Source organism: Parasteatoda tepidariorum, chromosome 1, assembly GCF_043381705.1.
Source record: "Parasteatoda tepidariorum isolate YZ-2023 chromosome 1, CAS_Ptep_4.0, whole genome shotgun sequence".
Lineage (NCBI taxonomy): Eukaryota > Metazoa > Arthropoda > Arachnida > Araneae > Theridiidae > Parasteatoda > Parasteatoda tepidariorum.
Window position 1 is genome coordinate 54,678,802 of NC_092204.1, and position 19,964 is coordinate 54,698,765.

Here is a 19,964-nt window from a genome sequence, read left to right on the forward strand (position 1 = left end):
CACAATTTCGAAGTCGATACATAAACTTATATTTGCAAAAGATCTATAAACCTATATTGTTCATCTTCGAATATTCATTGAGCCCAAAGCGTATTCGGTTTGCGTATCTGAACCGTGAATGTTCGAGTGAAATCGTCACGAGCATCGGACTAACAATCATTTAGTGTTTGTCACAGTAAATTCCATTGTGTGAGGTTTTCGTTGTCACCGTCGGTTGCTTTTATTCGATTATCCTATTGTCGAGGTCTCGATTTGGCAACGTTGTCCCACTTTCCGAAAGTGAAATCGACTCTCGTTTTTTTTCTTTTTGTCATAAAGCAGTGAAAGTATAGTATTCATATTTGTTGTTTACGCTTGGAGCTGCGAACTGAAAAATAAACATACAGAGCAGAGATTAAAAAGTAAAACTAATAATAGTTTTCTACTTTTTTTGTTTTATATAAAGAAATTTAAAAATTGCAAAAGATATTAAAGATCGGTATCACCTTCACCCATTCCTTAAGGATTATATTTTCAAAAGTAGTGCGATGTTTCGAAATCACAGCATAATAGGTGATCTTTATTTTTCTTTCAAAACAAAACTTGTTCTGCAAACAGAAATACATTTTTTGTGACTTATTGTTTTTTAGATTACTTTCAGTTTTTTGAAGTTCAAGTCTTTTTATTATCTGTCTAAAATTCAATAACAATAGAAAAACTTTTTTATAAAGTTACATATTTTCAGCTTTTTTTAAAAAATTTATATTGAAATTTTATAGTTTTATATTAATTTTCACCAAAAATACTATAAATTAAGTGTAATATTTTCTTTCATATAATAAGTACAATGAAAAGTTAATAATAAAGTAAATTGTTAGAAATTTTAAAGCGTGTTAAACCATAATATCGCTTAAGATTTCCACACACTTAATATGGTGCTAATTTGAACCGTATTTAAATTTTAAACTTGAATCCTGAATAGTATCGTTCAACTTAAACAGAAACTTGGTTTAGTTTAACACCTTTGTTTGTAGCGTTTTTTTGCAACGTATTGTCGTTATTGATAACGATATTATAGTTCAATTCTAAACCAATTGTTTTGAGAGTGTAGTTGTTACTTAAACCTGGGAAGCAATTATTCACAATAGTCATAGTTTTTGGGCATATTAAACCATAATATCGCTTAAGTTTACTACAAATTTAATATGGTGCTGGTTGAAAACGTACTATCGTACTTTTTAAACTTGATTCCTCATTAGTATAGTTTAACTTGAACCGAAACTTGGTAGTGTTAAACACTTTTGTTAGTAGCAAATTTTGCAACTTATTGTTGTTCTATGATAGATACCGATATTATAGTTCATTTCTGAACAGATTTTTATGAGAGTATAGTTTTGTTGCTCAAACTTTGAGAAACAATGAATTATGAACGTCATCATTTAAAAATACCAAAATAATTTTTTAACAATAAAAATGAAGTTTTTTCGGCATTCTTTTTAAAGTATTTAACCAATTATAATTATTTTCTTAGTTTGATAAAAACTAATCAACTCTTGGGTGACACCAAAACATATTTGTTCTACATTTATAACAAGCTTTTAAATAATTCATGTTTCAAGCTCAATAGATTTCGCTTCTTTTTCACACTTTAAAAGAAAGCAGCCGAAAATTCATTTACATTGATCCACTTGGCTATTAATAATCCTTACGGCAATTATTTGTTCTTTAATAATACTAATGACATGCTAATGTAAACAATTACTGCATTTTCTAACCTGAAGCATATTTGTGAATGCAGATTTCTAGATTACAACATAGTTTAAAACTTTTATCCTAATTATGAACAAATCATCATCTTTTTTACATGATCCTAATTAAATTAGATTAATTTGGAAAATAGGCTACGTTTTAGTAATAAACACCTTCTAATATACTCATTGCAAACAAAATATTGTCGAGAAAGGTAGTTGTGTTAATTAAAAATTTCTTTCTGAAATTTGAAGGAATAAAAATCACATTCTAAAATTACATATGACTCTGATGAAGATAAAAAAATATTACATTTTGGGATAATAATTATCTCTTAAAAAGTAATACATGCAGCATAATGTAAAAATAAATCACTAGTTATGTAGAATGAAAATTACTAAAGATATAGTATAGTTAAGGTATTGTCTTTTCGAGGTAATATAAAGCAGACAGTATAAAGTTGTGATCTTATCTTTGAAAGATGGTTATAACAAATTTTCAGAAAAAAACAATTTAGCATTAATTTTTAAAATAAATAAGTTGTTATTTTGAATAATAATTATTAAAGATATAGAATAGTTCAGGTACTGTCTTTTCGAGGCAACATAGTGCTGACAGACTAAAAAGTTGTGAGGTTATCTTACCTTTGAAAGATCTTAAAAAAGATGGTTCTTTCAAAGCTCTTACAAAGGTAAGATGGAAACATCTAACCGAAGATAACTACAACGAATTTTTAGAAATGAACACTTTAACATTAAGTTTAAAAATAAATACTTAGTTATTTTTGTTTAAGAATTGTTAAATAAATCTTATTCATTTTAGCCTATTAAATTTAGAAAAATATTTTAAATAAAATGGTTCTTTGAAATAGTTCATTCATAATTTTAATGATAGGAAAGAACAGCAATAAAAATATTTTAACATTAGTAACAAAAAAAGAGTTGTTCTCTGCCCCATAAAATATTTCTACATATATATTTCATACATATTATGCAACACTTGTTGATACTATTACCATTTACGTGTATCGTGCTACAGAAAATGAGAATTCAGGAACGAAAAGAAATATTGAATTTTTTTTATATAGGTTAAAAAGAATAGTATACTGATATTAACTATAACATAACAACGAAATTACCGTTTGAAAAGTGATATAACTGAAGAATTCTGTTTTAAAAAAATCATGAATCACTTGCTTACTATGCAAAATTTCTCATAGTTATAACAAAGCTACAATGCTCATCACCGTTTAAGAAAATACAAAATGTATTTATTAAATGTATTGGAAATTGTCAAAGAAATAATTTTTGCAATGAAAGTCTATGAAAAAACTGAAATGAAACGCGGTATCCAGCTTAGGTAAATTAACATATATGAGTTTTATTTTCAATTTACTTTTCTTAAAACTAAGTGAAACAGACGAGTTGACACCATTTCCTGGGTAATAATTCGTTTTTATTCGAAAACAATGTTCCAGAACAAGTTTTTCATGGAAGTTTTCAATAAAATAACTTTTCTTCTCAGAACCAGTTTGTCATCCTCTTCATTTCTTTGTATTGAATCACTTCCGATTTTTAAAATTAACTATTCAAACTGTTTTCAGTTGGAAAAAACATTTTATCGATTACGTATTTTTAGAGTGTTCAGATATGTAGCAATTCCTCGTAATGAAATCAATAACTACCTTTCACACACGCCATTTTAAAAAAGTCTTGCGCGTTGAATAACTAAGCATTGAACTTATATTGTTTTTTGTTTTCATTAGCCATAATAATGCAGTAAATTTGTAACCTAAACTCGGTCATGTGTTTGGCAGATTTCAATAATAAGACATGAGTCACGAATCAGGAAATCACGGTCAGAGAATAAAAATTACATTTTAGTGCTAATTTAAGCATTATATTTTTATATTTACTTAAATTTTTTAAAGGAAAGGTACTTACGATTTTCTAAATTTTCATAATTACAAATTTTGTTGGTTTATTTGTCGCATTACTAAGATAGATCCAAATTATAGGTAAAAGAAAACTCACTCATTATGAATAAGAAAACATTAAGATAACTAAGGATATAACAAAATTGAATATGAATAGATTAACAAAGAACTAAAAAAGATATTAAATAGCCAGAAATTTTCTTAACTGACATAAAAAAAAGTAATCCTAGATTTTTTAACACATCATCCTTTCTTTTGCACAAAATGAAAGCGGAATAATTTTGTATTCATTAGTTTATCATTAATATAAAATTAGTAACCATAAATATTTTATTAAGAATTAGTATTTCATTAAGAATTACTACTTTACCATTTTTTTAAGTAACCTAAGAATGGAAGCATTTTAAGTAAAGCATTTCATATATATTCACAATAAATTAAATTAAATTAAATTAAATTAAATTAAATTAAATTAAATTAAATTAAATTATGATAACACGAGGAAAAAAAATTCTGGTAAAATTACCGTACAGTATGGTAAATACATTTCTGGTAGAAAAGAATCGTAATCCTGGAGAATAAAGGCAAATTATTCAGTATTAAAACCATTCATCAGGCACTTTTACCGTTCATATGGTAACGGTTTACTGAAAATTATGGTTTTCAAAATTATAGTTCTTATTATTACACATTTAGCAAAAAATGAAAAACTGAAAAGTAAATCTAACCAAATAAATGGTTTTTAATGCCTTGCTATAATGTATCATACTAAAATTACCAAATTCGACCACATTTACCAAAATTTTACCACATGTTGTTAATTTTACTAAATTCTTCCGATAAAAATTACCGAGCTTTTTAGTGTACCCATACACGGTACCAGAACTTGAACCAGAAACACGGTAAATTTTATCATATTTGAGTATTTTAACCATACTTTTTTCTTATTGTACAACAAATCAAAAATCCTAATTGATAAGCAAATGATAGAAATCAGTTGTCCAAAAGTTACCAAAACATATTTAGAACAGTTATATAGATAAGAAATTAATTAATAGCATAATTATTTCATTTTTCTAGTTTGTGAGAACGAATTTTTTAATCATTTATAAGAATTTAATACCTTTATTACTATTCATATAAACTTTGATTTTAACTGTTAATGTAAAATGTACCGTCTTTACCCAACTGACGGTTGGGTAAAAGGGCAAAACTGGGAAAATATTTCCCTTTATATACTATTTTCAAATCTAATAACATAATAAAAAGCGGTTTCGCTATGCGGAGAAGATTTCAGGCGAAAATACGACTTTATACGAGCAAAACCATCAGTGGGTTAATTAATTTGTTTTTCTTTCATTAATATAGTATTTTATATAATTTTCAAATTAATTTACACACATATGTGTTGTAGAAAAATATGTGTACACACATATGTGTCTAGAAATCATAACACAAAATTAAGCAAAACCTTCCTCAAATTCTGATACATAAACACAAAATGTTTGAAAAAAAGAAAATAGTTCGAAACAAGTAAGATAATAAAATTTTTTGTTGTTCTGTACACGATGTGTCTTATTGTACTCTACATATTTCTTTATCATTGCCCATACAGTGCAAAATGGTGAAATAGAGTTTCAAAAAGGTTAAGAACAAAAGCATTGTAAGAGTTTCCGAACCACAAAAATTCCCGATTTTCTATAAACGTTATTAAATATGTTTCTGATAGGCTTAAAATTTGAAACATAATTGTTACGTTTTGTGCTGCATGATGTACTAAAATAGAATACTTTTAGATAAATATCAATGAAAACCTACTAGAGTGAGCGATTATTAATAATTTTATTGTGCGTTTAAATACAAACGTTTTAAAAACCAGATGTAAAAAATTTAAACTTAAATGTGCTTCAATAAATGTTTAAATTAAAAAGTTAATTTTAGTAATTTAAGTACATAAGCTTTCTCAAAAATAGTTATTAATTTTTCTAAATTCATTTTTCCCTTTTAACTTTATTGCAGTTTTAATCCAAATTCATTGACTTAATAAAATATTCAATCACACTTTCGTTCCTATTTTTACATTCTAGTTTTTTAACATTTTTATTGTTTTAACCTTTTACCACACATGTTTTATTTTACTTTTTAAATAAAATTTAAAAAAATTTATTATGAAATACTGAACTAAGTTAAAATTAGTTCGAACTTATTCTTTATTATCCAATTATCTATACATTTAGATTGTTCCTTTACTTTTTGAAACAAAAAAAAAGTCCCAAAACAATAACAACATAATAAAACTGACACACTTAGTTTTTAGTATCAATTTACATCAAAACGAACTAAATCTTAATCAAAATGTTTTGTCCTAAATAAATAAAGAATGGTAAAAAAGAATTAAAATAACAACATACGTCTCTCTTTTATGATATTAAAAAAGAAAATCCTTTCAATTATTGGACAAAAACAAGAATTTTTTCCTTTCTTTCAAAAATTTATTAAAAAGCGAGCTGCCAGCTTCCAAAAAATAACGAATCATTGTTTTGGATTCTTTTAATTATTCTTTCCTTGTTTAAAATATAAACATAATCCATTAAAAATATTATGAATTATTTTCTATTTCTAAATATTGTTTTGTTTTTATCAAATCGCTCAACAATACAAGAGAATTATTAAAAATTTTAATCTAATCGGAATTCTTGAAATTAGCATTTTTTTCTCTGTTTTTAAAACAATAAAGTTTCCATAAGGTCATTTCTGCTAAAGATTTTATCTGTTTTATTTGTTTGTTTTCAAAAGAATAAGAAAAAAATTTCTAAGGACAGAATACGAGAACTTGTTTTATACAGGAAGGTTAACAGACATTCTTGAAAAAATTCTTGAAACGCCCATTCTACACCGCGCCCAATTGTTCTACTCATTTTTAAAGTGTTTTCTTTTCCAAACTTGATGAAATGTCAAAAATCGGGCGTATTTGGGATAATGGCTGAACAAAGTTGTCAATTATTAGGAGATTCTTGAAGAAAATTATTTCAGTTAGCAGTAAAGATAATTTTACGAATTAATTTTGAAAATAAGGTAAAGGATTTATTAGACTATTTGAGTCAGAATTGCGGAATTTTTAAAATTTGTTTTTAACAGAGGATAATTTAAAAATTATTAAACATTTTTGTATTTATAGCACTATTTTTTTTATTATTGTTATTTATAACAGAGTATTTATTTTAATTTATCATTTTAATTGTTCGAAACGGGGACCTACAAAAGTAAAAAATTTCTCAGATGTTTTGGAACCAGTAATAATAAATTAATTGAAAAAAATTAAAAAGATTAAAAAAATGTTAAAATATTGGGGAGGATAAGAATAAAATATTTTATTCTTATCCTTCTTACGATATTTTATTTTTTTATGATCTTTTAGTCGCCATGATGACTGAGTATTGTAGATCCTGGTTGGAAATATTTTTGTTTCTGATATCTTTGTTGGATAGAGTGTATTCATTTGTTGAGTATTTGTACAAATATACATCCCTCCAATAATAAGTTGTAGCTTGAAACTTTTTATAAGAAAAAATTATCACAAGTTTTGCATACAGTTTCATTAAAAGTTTATCTACCTTAATTTTATTTTTAAATAAAGACATGGTTGCACCATATTATCTGCATCCAAAATCAACCCATTTGAAATGCTTTTGTAATATTCAAAAGTCATTTTATTTTTTAAAAAAAAATAGAGTAATTATTTTAATAGCAATCACTGAAAAGCTCCATATAAGCCCGTTTATGAAACTAAATAAAAATGCTTGCTATTCTTTTGAAACGTATTTTGCACGTTGCAAATTTAACAAATAATAAATATTTTTAATGTCTTAAAATAATGCCTGTTAAATAGAACGCATATATGCTTAAAAAAGAAATATTATCAGAAATGTTTAGTACTATTGAAGTTTTTATTGATTTACTTAAAGATTTCTTCTAAATATTATTATAAAATAATATTTAGAATCAAAATGAAACTATTCTTTTTTTTAACCAAAATGAAATATCGTACGTTTAATATGTCTGAAATATTTTTAATCACGTAAAGAAAGCATTACATAAGCATTATTAGTAGGGATATATAAGTACTCTATAAAAAATTACGGTGTTAAGTACCGGCACTTAGCATCATCCATAAAATCTATTTTTAAAGTGATTTTTACAGTAATATTTATTGAATGAGGGTGACTCCGTAATTTTGTATAATTATTACGCAAAAAATTACGATTTATTTGATTTTTTCTCTCTGCAAAATTTTCTGGTAACAATAGATTTTATAGTAAAATGTGCCGGCATTCTAGGTGCCGGTACTTTCTACCGTAATCTTAACCAAAATTTTTTACAGTGTAGACAACGTCTCATTGCTGCAGAGACATTTTCAGTATCTTTAAAAACAGAACGTCATTACTTCTTTTAAAAAATATTAGCAGCGTTATTTTGAAAATACGTAATTTCATTTGTCAATGAATTTTTAGTGCTATTCAAATAGACTTTTTTGAAGGATAAAAAGCATAGTTAAACTGCTTTGATAGTGTTGCAAAGAACATGCAATTTTATATTTTAGGCATTAAATAAAAAATGTTTCTGAGATATTCGTAAAAAGCTAAAATTGATTCTGAGATATTCTTATGAAGCTAAAATTGTTTCAAAACGTATCTTTACATGCATCTGCCAATATTGTATGAAATGGTATTTAAAAACGCTTTAAATGAAACGAGGATATAATTTAAAATTAAGTCATATTTTGGCATAAAAAATTTAAGCTCTCTTCAAAGGATCTTTTAAAATTTTAATAGATTATTTTTAAAAAAGTTGTTTTGGTTAAAATTATCATAATGATAAAACTACTAAAATTTACCCAATTTCCCAAATTTTATCACATATTTTAAAACTATATTTTATTGTTATTTTTACCAAAATCATTATCAAAGAGCTTTGATAAAATTACCGTGTTATTCGATGTTCTGTGTTCCCATAGAGATACAAACGAGCTACATTTTACTATATTCTGCTAGTTTTGACCACACTTTTTTTCAATGTAAAAGCAATGTGTCATTAAGTTAAAAAGTAATATTCAGACTTTTACTTTCAATAAAATAACTTTTAGAACAAGGAAATCATTAATTTCTGGCTAAAAATACATTGCAACTACTTAAGAAGATTTTGAAAACTGATTTAAATCTGCTTTGATTGCACAATCTAAAGAATGATGCTTAATTTTTCCATTCTAAGTATTAACTTAATTGTTCTTAATGTTCTTAAAACACCCTTTCAAATTAACTTTAAGCAATAAAACAAAATGTTATCGAATTATCAGGTGTTAAACTGATAGTATCAGTTATCTTTGTAGGATTACCAGTCATGTATCATATAAATCTGATAAGCATTTACATGCTTACACAGCGGAACTTAAAATTCATGCTTAAGTGAGGGCTGATGATTGGAATTGATTTATTTTATCTTTATTTCATAAAAAAAATTAGTTTTTCAGGGAAATATTAAAATTAATTCTATCATCTGATTATTTTATTTTAAATTAAACAAAATAATTATAATTTGCTATAGATTATGTATTTATTTGTTTATTATTTTCGTATTTATGAAAAAAGGGATCAAGAGATTAAAATGAAGATCATTAACTTTGCTTTTTCACATGTTTCAAAATTAAAAATCCTTTTTTTATTTAAGAAAAAGTCAGAATTAATTGCAACACATTTATATAAAGGGTCAATATGTAATATTTTATTTCTGAAATTTCTTCTTAAATGTTACTTTAAAAATAAGAAAACTTCTGAGAGTAACACGCGATTGCATAACATGAACAGAAAACCTTATAGGGTTAGTTAACTTCGAGAAACAAATAATTTTCTTAATATAATCTACAGAATAAAACAAACAATTAAAACATGAGTGCTCACTTCGTTAACTACATGCAACGCTTGAAATCATTTTGAATTGCTCCTTATCCTGGGAATAAAATTAAAATAGCAAAAATATATGTTGTTAAAAAATTTAAATAAATAACTGAAAAACTCAGTTGTAATTTTTTTTCAAATTTTGTACTTTGAAAAGATTGAGTGAATTTCACTGACTCAGTGTTCAAATGCAAAGGTTGGACTTAACAATGCTCTATGAACTAATGAACTTGTTAAAGAATCATCTTGTTATTATTAAAGCAATTGCACAGTATAATTATATTAATGGCATAATAGTAATATATCTATATTATTATAGTAATCAAGCGTAGTAATTATTGTAATGACACATTACTAAAAGGTGTTATTATAATAATTAAATGTCATAATTATAATAATTGTAGGTTACTAAAGAGTGACATTATTAGAGTTACCAAATTCCATAACTGTAGCAATTACTGATTACTAAATAGGGCCATTATTAGTGTTATCATATGCCATAATTATGATAATTGTAGATTATTAAATGCTGCTATTTTTATATTTCATTTTATAACTGGCATCGAACATCCGACTCAACATTGGGCTTATGATTATCAGTGTTCTATTCCTTAGCTCTGCAACTTTGAACCTAACAAGACAAGGTAACTTTTAGCTCAGACATTTGGAACGACTAGTCTTCGTGAAAACTTTTTAAGGTATCTAACCCTTAAATCAGGAGAAAAACCATGAAAACCTTCTATCAATGGGAAGGTAATTCCAATAGATGATTCGTTTAACACTCAGGATATTATACGTCATCATAATATTTTATGCCATCACTTTACCTGCGAGTCTGGAGCAGAATTCATATTGACCAGCCATCGTTGGAATTCGAACTCGATTTGTTGCGATTATGCCAGTAATCAAATACTATTATAATAGTCATGGTCGATTATTCTGTAGTGTCATCGTAGTTCTGCTATTAAAATAGTAATCAAATTTGGGTAGCTTGTAAATTTAGAGTTGCTAAACACTTTCAAACGATTTCCGTAACCATACAGAAATATCCCTCATCTGAATTCATTTGACATGTAAGTTCTGGAACTATAGGTCCGAGTGAATTTAAAGCTATGGAAGACTTTAGTTCGGCACGTGACGTTAAAGACGATTGGCGCCTGGACACACGAAAAATCTAAATGGGTCATTGGATGGGCACAATGGACATCGCAAAATAGAAAGTCGGGGATGCAAGCAAGCGAGAAGATACTTCCGGATTTTCGATGTACCGGAACACCTCGGTAACAGAAATAGAATTTGTGCACGCACCCCTTGTGCACCCCCTTTGATTATCGTTTGTTATTGAATTCCGTGATGAAAAAAAAAATCTTTTGTTAATCTGGGATATGCTTCATTCTAAGCACTAGATAGCGATTTAATGAGAGGAGTTTAATACTTAAGTTTGAACGTTTAGAAAATATAAAAACTGGTCTATCTTGGAATATATCAAGCTTCATTTTGTAAAATTTTGAAGTACAGTAACAAAGATCGTAATTCCGTTGTTAAACGAGAGCCATTATTCACTTGTTCTAAAACTAAAGCTAAACATTTATTTCCTCCATTCAGATAATGTAATATGGAAAGAATATGTTATCTCAGAAATATAAGATAGTTATTTAATGAAAAGATTTTATACTTAAGTTTGAACTTTTAGAAAATATAAAAACTGGTTCATCTTGGAATACATCAAGCTTCATTTTGTAAAATTCTGAAGTATCGTAACAAAGATCGCAATTCCGTTGTTAAACGAGAACCTTTATTCACTTGTTCTAAAACTAAAGCTAAACATTTATTTCCTCTATTCAGATAATGTAATATGGAAAGAATATGTTATCTCAGAATATTAGACAGTTATTTAATGAAAAGATTTAATACTTAAGTTTGAACTTTTAGAAAATATAAAAACTGGAAATATAGGTAAAGAATATGTTACCTGGATAATCTATGAAAAAATGTGTTATCTCGAAAGTATATCGAAAGAATATGTTATCTCTGAAATATATGGAAAGAATATGTTATCTCGAAAATATTTGGAAAGAATATGTTATGTTGGAAATATAAGAAAGGAATGTGATATCTCTAAAATATATGGAGGCTACTACAACTTAAAGAGTACAAAACGGATTTTGGAATTGTATTATTCGAGCTTGATAATTGTCAGAAATAAAATTGAAAATATAATTCTAGAGTAAATAGTATTATCTTCCTGATTTAATTCCTTAATTTCTTATACTTCACTTTCTAATAAAAATATAAAATTTCAAAAAATACTAAGGAAGTCATTCATTATTTCACAAAACATTGGCAAAAACATAGGCAATTTCAGTAAAAAATGAATGTAAACAAAATAATAAAATCACGTTGTTCAAACAGTTTTTTTTTTCGATTTTTTTTTATTATGTATTTATAATTAAAAGTTTATAGAAAGAAGGAAAAAAATTTGATTTCCCAAGGAAGTGTCTTTTTAAAATCTTATTCATAGTTGATTATTGATTTATTTGAACAAGTCATTAAATGTCGGATATCGCTGTGGATGGAAATGCTATGGAACAGTTTTTAAGTGTTTTTGGAGCTAAAGAATGTTTCAAGTGCATTTGGCGACAAAGAACAGACGCCAGATTTTAAAAGTCTCGCTTTGGATAACATATTAAAACGACACGAGCATGAACAGTTAGGCTTGAATGGTGTGATGCGTATTATGCATTAATTTGGTCAATCGGTACAAAAAGAAAAGGAAGTCGTAATCTTTAGTTTCTCACACTCCAAAAATGCAATCTATAAATTTCAAAAGCAAATTTACTTAAATTCACTAAAATATGAATCAAAATTTTCATTCATCGAGAATAAAACTTACAAAAGTTTGTGTATCACTTCAATATATTAAAAAAATGATTTTTTAGGGGCACTGGTGTTTACGAGTCATTTAATTATTATGAATTCAAAAACCCGAATATTAATCATAAGTCCTAAGAGCATATTGTAAATAGAAAGCTTACAGAGGTAATTTATTTGCTACTATTTTTAATGATATAATAATTCGTCAAAATTTAATAGTTAAGATAATTTAAAAGCTGAGTAAAACTTAGCCAGTCCCTAAAGTGTCATAAGCATCCTTAAATACCTCATAACACCATCTCAGGATCTGATAACCAACTTTGTTATGGATAGGAAGTGAATCTGCAAGGTTAAGCAAATACGTCTCAATTAACTATAGCCTCAAGCCATCTACCGAATATCGGAAATATAATTGGTGCTTTATCTGATATTTCAAAATGCTCTGCCGATTTTTCAATGGGATCCAAGTCAGGTAATACTACAATCGAGTTGTAATAGAGTATATAAGTGCTGATGAAACCAGTCACGTATTTTTCCAGCCCGATGATCTTGAAAAAGGTTTTAAAAGCATAGTGGTAATGAAGCTGTTAACTGAAAGATAACACCTGATCACTTAGATTGCTAAAATAGATACACTAGTTCATTTTAAATTCAATTTGAGTGAGCTGGCTTAATCTATAATAAGAAAAATACCTTATATCAACCACAAACCCACTTCTTTTAACTGAAGCTTTTCTTTTAGAGAGATTTATTTTTGGAGCAAAGAGAAACGAATTCCAGTAAAATTATCGCACTCTATTGTACTGAAATTTCTAATTAAAAAAAAAACAATTCTGATGTTAAAAACCAAAATATACGGTATTTAAAGCATTCATTGATAATTTTATCCCTCATATGGTAACCGTTTAACGGAAATTCTGGTTTTCAAAATTATAGTTTTATTGCACTATACTTAGTTAACAATACAATAGTGAAGAGTAACTTTAACCGAATGAATGGTTTTTATGCCGAACTGTTAAAACAAAATGAAAAAAAAAATCCCGAAACGTTCCTGAATACTTTGGAAACCTGAGAAACCGAATAGGCGTTAATATGATTCAGTTTCGTACTTTTCAAAAAAAAAAATTTTTCTCAATTTATCAGAAACATGCTATCCACTGAAGTTCATTGAAATTTTCGGAAACATTTTTTTTTTTTTTTTGTTCCTTTTTTTACTGTGCATGCTCTTAAGTATCATGATAAAATTACTAAATTTTATCACATTTACTTAATATAAAACTATATTTTATTGTTAATTTTTCCAAAATCATTACCAGATCGCTTCGGAAGAAATTACAAATCTTTTTGGTGATCCCATAAAGCAAGAAGAACATTAAATTTTATCATATTTTGGTAGCTTTGACCATACATTTTTTCTCCGAGCAGAATTGGTTCTAATAACAAAGCTACAAAAATTTGATTTTTAAATCATTCTGCCATTCAGCAAAAATAAGAAAATATTTAGTTTATTTACTAGTATATCAGCCAATAACTTTCGAAGAAAAATTTCAACAAACCACAGCAAAATTAATCAAGCAAAACATTACTTATAAAATGTTAAGAATCTCTATATGAACTCGTTTCCGCTTTTAAAAAAAACAATGACCTTCACAAATATTTGGCTCAATAGTTCTTTAACTATTGTTTTGCTTCATTATATATTAGCTATAGCTTCAAAAATCCATAAGCTTTGTTCAGATTTCAAAACAAACTGATATTTTGCATGGTTAGGAATTGAAGAGTACCAATGGTGTTTCGCTCATTTATTTTTATGTTGCCTTGTTTATGTATCGAATAGTATAATGAATTACTTAAAATTATCATTTGAAAGTTTAGTGACCATTGTAAATATTAGGGGACCGGAAAGTAATGTCGTTTCCGTGCATTAAATATTCGTTGGTCTTAAAAACCTATTCATTTCTTTTCTCGACTTATTTCGATTCATTTTTGATTCGGTATTGAAAGTTTGTTGATAAAAAGAGTGAATACATTATTGTTTAAAAATAAAATCTTAGCAACAAATACCAAATGCACCGAAACGACATTACTTTCTGGTCCCCCTAATATATGAATAAAATTTTTTAAAATTCTTTCCATTCCAATTTTTTTCTTATCTTATTCTTTCTATTCTAATCTTTCTTATTCTTTCTATTGTTTCTAATTCTTTCTGATCTAATTCTTTAAATTCTTTTCTTTTCATAATTTTTTCCTTTTCTCTTCATTTGCAGTGAAATTGCTTTGAAAAAAAAATATTTCCTTAAATCATAATTTTCTTTTTAGTTTGTATTAACATTTATTGTTATTGAAGTAAAAAAAACATTTGCAAAAATCTTGAGTAAATGTTATAATAAGCAACGTTTTTAAGCAGATTATGAGAGTTTTTTAAGAGCAAGTTTTGGGATAAATCTTAACCATTTGTATTAAGGTACTTTAAGAACTTATTTTGTTACTACATGAAATATACAGAAATTTCTAAGGCATCCATCTAAAAATAATACTAAGGATATGTTTAAAGTAAGGATAACATCGTCGCAAAAAGGTTGACTTTTCACTATATTGCTCTAACCTATCCATTACAATTATGGTTTATTATTCCCATATCATAACCTATAACTTACATATTAATAACATTAAGTAATTCAAAAATCTTTTATTTTTATTTTTTGAATTAGGAATTACTTTTTAAGACGTTGTTTTATTTAGTAAAATAGATAAATAGTACAGGATTATTAGTTTCTTTGATTATTCCGAAAATAAAATTAAAGTGTTATTATGCTTTGATGCCTTCTCGAAGAGTGGTTCTATTAAAAAATGTATTATTTAATTATTATAAGTTGCAAAGTCATTCAGTAATCATTAATAATAAATTTGCTACTTTTCATTAAACATACACATTGCATGCAAATATTATTAAATATTATTCTCATCTCACTTTTGTTTTCGTTTTTAGGAAAGGAAGAAAGATGGCAGCACCAGAGAGGCTTCTGCTGCTCCTTTCTTCCCTCTGGTTACTTCTAAGTTGTTGTAAAAGTCGTGAGTATTTACAATTTTATTTAATTTTATTGTTATTTCGATTTTAAAATGTCCAAATACATGTATAGAAGGCAGCGGGTATTAAAATCTACCACAAAACTCGAGAACCAGGTGGAAAATAGCATCAGATAATAACAGATGGACTTACAGGAAAGAGCCCTTAAGTCCGACTGTATTGTATAGTCCAACTGTTATTTTGCGATTTAAGTCCCTCAAACGTAGGGTTATCATGAGATCACCGTTTGGAGATATAGCATTACGTTGCGTTCCTCAGTTCCTGAGCTGTACCGCGAGAGAAAGTTTTAATGGCAAGTTTCACTTCACCGCCATGATATTCAAAAACTTAGATTTTTTTGAAAAAAGACATCTGGTAGATATGAAGTATATAATGCAAACTATGAAGTATATGCTGAAAAAGTTTTTTCACCGTAAAATACAAGCAAATTTTGTGTTCAAAATGTATTAAAGAAAAATTATTCTTCAATAAATAATATTGCTTTTGTTTTCCATATTAACTTGGATATTATCAAAGGGTATTATAAATATGGACTTTATCAAAGTACTTACTTAATATAGTACTTAGTTAATATAGCTATTTTCACAGCTATTTTCAAATAACAAAATTTTTTAAACTGTTATGTGTTTACACACTGCGAGCAATAATTGTAGAAGAATTACCACACTTGCATAATAATAATATTTCTCATTTTCAAAAAAATAAATAAATAAATAAATAAATAAATAAATAAATAAAAATAAAAAAACATTATTTTGATGATGAAACAAAAGTAGGTATTTAAACAGTTGATTTGCGTAATTTTTCGTTCATATGTTAAGGTTTATCAGAAATACTGATTTTCAAAATTATAGTTCTTATGATAACACATGATAAAATGTCAAAACTTGAAAGTAAACTTAACCAAATAAATGGCTTTTATGCCATGCTCTAAGATTTCTGATAAAATTTCTGATAAAATTAACAAACGATTCTTCAGATGTGTCATTTATTTTACCACTTGTTATGCAATTCTAACCTTTTGATGTCTATGCCTTTTACCAAATAGAATATCAATAGATTGTTTACATTTCCATCACTTGTTTAAAATGGCTATTAGGAGTTAGGTCAAATTTATTTTCCTTGTGTAAAATAGGTCTAAACAATGTTTTTAAGTGTCTTAAAAGCACTGTACCCGGATAGATCAAGCTAGGATGTCTGTTGTATGCATCTTTTATGGGGATATGTGGGATTTATTCAGTTATTCACTTGCATATATATGGGTTTCTTTGTAAGGAGGAAGAATAGCTAAAAACCTTTTTTCAATTTGAAAAACAAATGGTTCAAATTAGGGACAAACTTTAAGAATAAATTTTCCTTCCAGCAAATGTTCTAAAACTTAGAGGTAGCACGGTTTCAATAATATTGTACTGCCTTTCTGATTTCTATCTGTTTTTCAATTTGACAAGAGACGAACCATTCTTTGTATTAAGCACATGAGCCTGTGCATTTATCTATACCAAATTAATTTATTTATTATTACAAAGTCTATGAGCATCTTGAAACCTGCAAAGGAACCGGTCCTCGTTAAACTGTTTTATCATAGTCTATGCTGTTTTTTGTCCTGTTCTACAATAAGGATCTCAACTTCGCGCGCAGATCATCCGGCTACTAAACAGGGAGAAGCTCTCCGCAGAAAAGGATCAAAATTGTGATGGCATATTTTAAGGGCCATTCATAGGGATGTTTCTCATACAGTCGCCAATAACCCGTTGTACAGCTGTAGTGTGATGTAAATAAAGAAAATAATATTACCTGGACTGCGTAGCAATCAAGCTAAAAATTTAGTTCAGCCTATTTTAGACATTCGTATACTTACAATACACTTCTTTTATGGTTTTAAACGTTGGTAGACATTAGTTTACAGCTTACGCAAAAACAAGAACAGCTCACAGGCTAAAAACAAAGCCAGAAAAAGTTTACTAAATATAAAATAAGTTATTAAATTGTACATTTTTGAGTAATTTCAAATTTTACTAGCTCTGTTAAAATTAAAGAATTTTTCGTGAAAATTGCCAAATTTCGCCCCAGCATGGTGACAAACCGAACAGCATATTAATAAATCCATATTGTTTAATTAATTTTCTAAAAATCATTACCAAAGCACCTCGGTTAAAATTACTATACTTTTCGGTGTTACCAAAGAGCCCAAAAAAATGGTAAATTTTACCATATTACTAATTGAAAAAAAAAAGATCAAAGAAGTGAGAAAAAATGTAAAAAGCACACATTTATTTTTACATAAACAGAATGAAAAGAAAAAGAATAGAATAAATTCATCTGAAAATTGATCCATTACCAAAAAAATATTATAATTAATAATAATAATAATTACAACATTAAAAACAACAAATGGAAACTNATTTATTTTACCATTTGTTATGCAATTCTAACCTTTTGATCCCTATACCTTTTACCTAATAGAATATCAATAGTCTGTCCACATTTCCATCGCTTGTTTAAAATGGCTATTAGGAGTTAAGTCAAATTAAACTGTTTATTTTCCTTATGCAAAGTGGGCCTAAACAATGCTTTCAAGTGTCTTATAAATACTGTACCCGGATGGATCAAGCTAGGATATCTGTTGCATGTATCCTTTATGGGGATAAGTGGAATTTATTTATTTATTCACTTCTATATAGGGGTTTCTTTGTTTGGACGAAGAATAGCTTATTTTGGATTCACACTTATACAGTATTTTAACATATTAATTCAAAAATTATTATCCAATATTGAATTTATACTTTTAAGTATTGAATGTACTTTGTTCTTCCGTTTACGAAATTCGTAATTTAGAGAGCCATATATTATCATTTTGTATTCTAAATTTGTAACTAAGGAAATACTTTTTACTCGTTCTTGTAAAGATTAAATATTTAGTTGGACCTCATATTTTATTATTTTTTAGATTACGATTTTTTAGATTATTATTTTTATTAATTAATCATTTCATGATTAACTGGTTATCATTTTAGTTATAACTGTCTTTTAAACTTTTTTTCTAGAATGTGAGATTGAGACTGGTGAGAGTGTAATTATTATGGATATTTTAGAAAGTAGAGGAAATCGTAAGTATATTTGATGATCAGCATTTGCTTAAATATTTCTAATTTTATGACGTTTCGTTTATATAAAAATTCTTGTAGCATTGTGTAAATATCGTCAACTGTAAAGTCTTTAGCAAATAAATACTAATATTAGTAAACATTAAAGTATATATAAATAATAATTTTATTGATTTTAATTTATCACTTTTATCAATAATAAAAGTGTTTAATATAAATTAATGTGTTAGCAATATAAAAGCAATTTGCATATTATTTTAATGCTGAAAATTATTATTTTATATGTTTAAATTTAAAAAATGATGGTTGAATACTATTGAGTCTTTAACAACAATTAATATAAAAAAATGGACTAACATAAAATTTTCAAAATTATTCTCATGCCCTATATCAAGAAATAGTTTTATAGAAGTTTAAAGGAAAGTTATTTCGCAATATTCTTTTAATATTGTAATTTTAAGTAAACCTGATAGCACAATCACGTAGTCACTATTTCGTAAATTATTTCACAGAAAATGAAATTAATGTAATGTTTTATTTATTGTATTATAACAGTTACATTATTATTTAACAGTAAAAATATAAAGTAAAATTAGCAATGTAACTTCGATTACTTGATTTCAGAAGCAGTTTTATAATTTGTTAAATCAATATTAATTTTGCTTTTAGCAATGCAACTCAAAAGTGATTTAAATTTTATGAAAGGTTTAGAACGAATTTATCCCATAAATTATCACCATATATACTTATACAAACGGATAATTGGTTAATATTTTAGTTTGAAAGGTTTTATAAATTTTGTTTAAAAAAATTTCTTAACGCTTAAACTTAAAGAAAGAATGTCTTAAGAAACTGCCGTCTTTATATATACAAAAAAGAGTTATATATTTCCTTTTGCTAACCTGAAATATTTCAAGCTATTGAGAAGAAATTAACCGAAAAATTAAAATACCGGATATTTTTAAAGACAAATTGATGTGCTTATTATTTTGTATTGTTTTCCATAACACAGTCATTAGATTTAACTTCCTTTTATGGTACCCATTGTAGCATAGAAGGTCACAGTTTTTATAAATAAATAAATGCCGGTTTACAGAAATATATAATTATCCTAGAGCTAGAAGTCCTTTATACTTTATCTTAAAATAAAATGCACATTATGAAATCTTTTATATTGAATCAAAATATCTTATTGTGCTGTGGATGTGATTGTTATATCGAATGTCGAGACTGTAAATTTGAAATTTTAAAAAAAAAAAAAATTTATAATTGTTATCGAGATT

The 19,964-nt window shown here is 26.6% G+C and overlaps 1 protein-coding gene across 1 annotated transcript in view; it reads left to right on the forward strand.

The window, feature by feature from the left end:
* Positions 1-19,964, forward strand: part of LOC107444874 (cadherin 99C) — a 102,633-nt gene that overhangs the window by 31,200 nt on the left and 51,469 nt on the right. Inside the window, exons 2-3 of the mRNA XM_071180459.1 lie at positions 15,479-15,561; positions 18,622-18,684. Coding sequence (XP_071036560.1) covers positions 15,492-15,561; positions 18,622-18,684 — 133 coding nt within the window. The 5' untranslated portion in view covers positions 15,479-15,491. The remainder of the gene's footprint in view (positions 1-15,478; positions 15,562-18,621; positions 18,685-19,964) is intronic.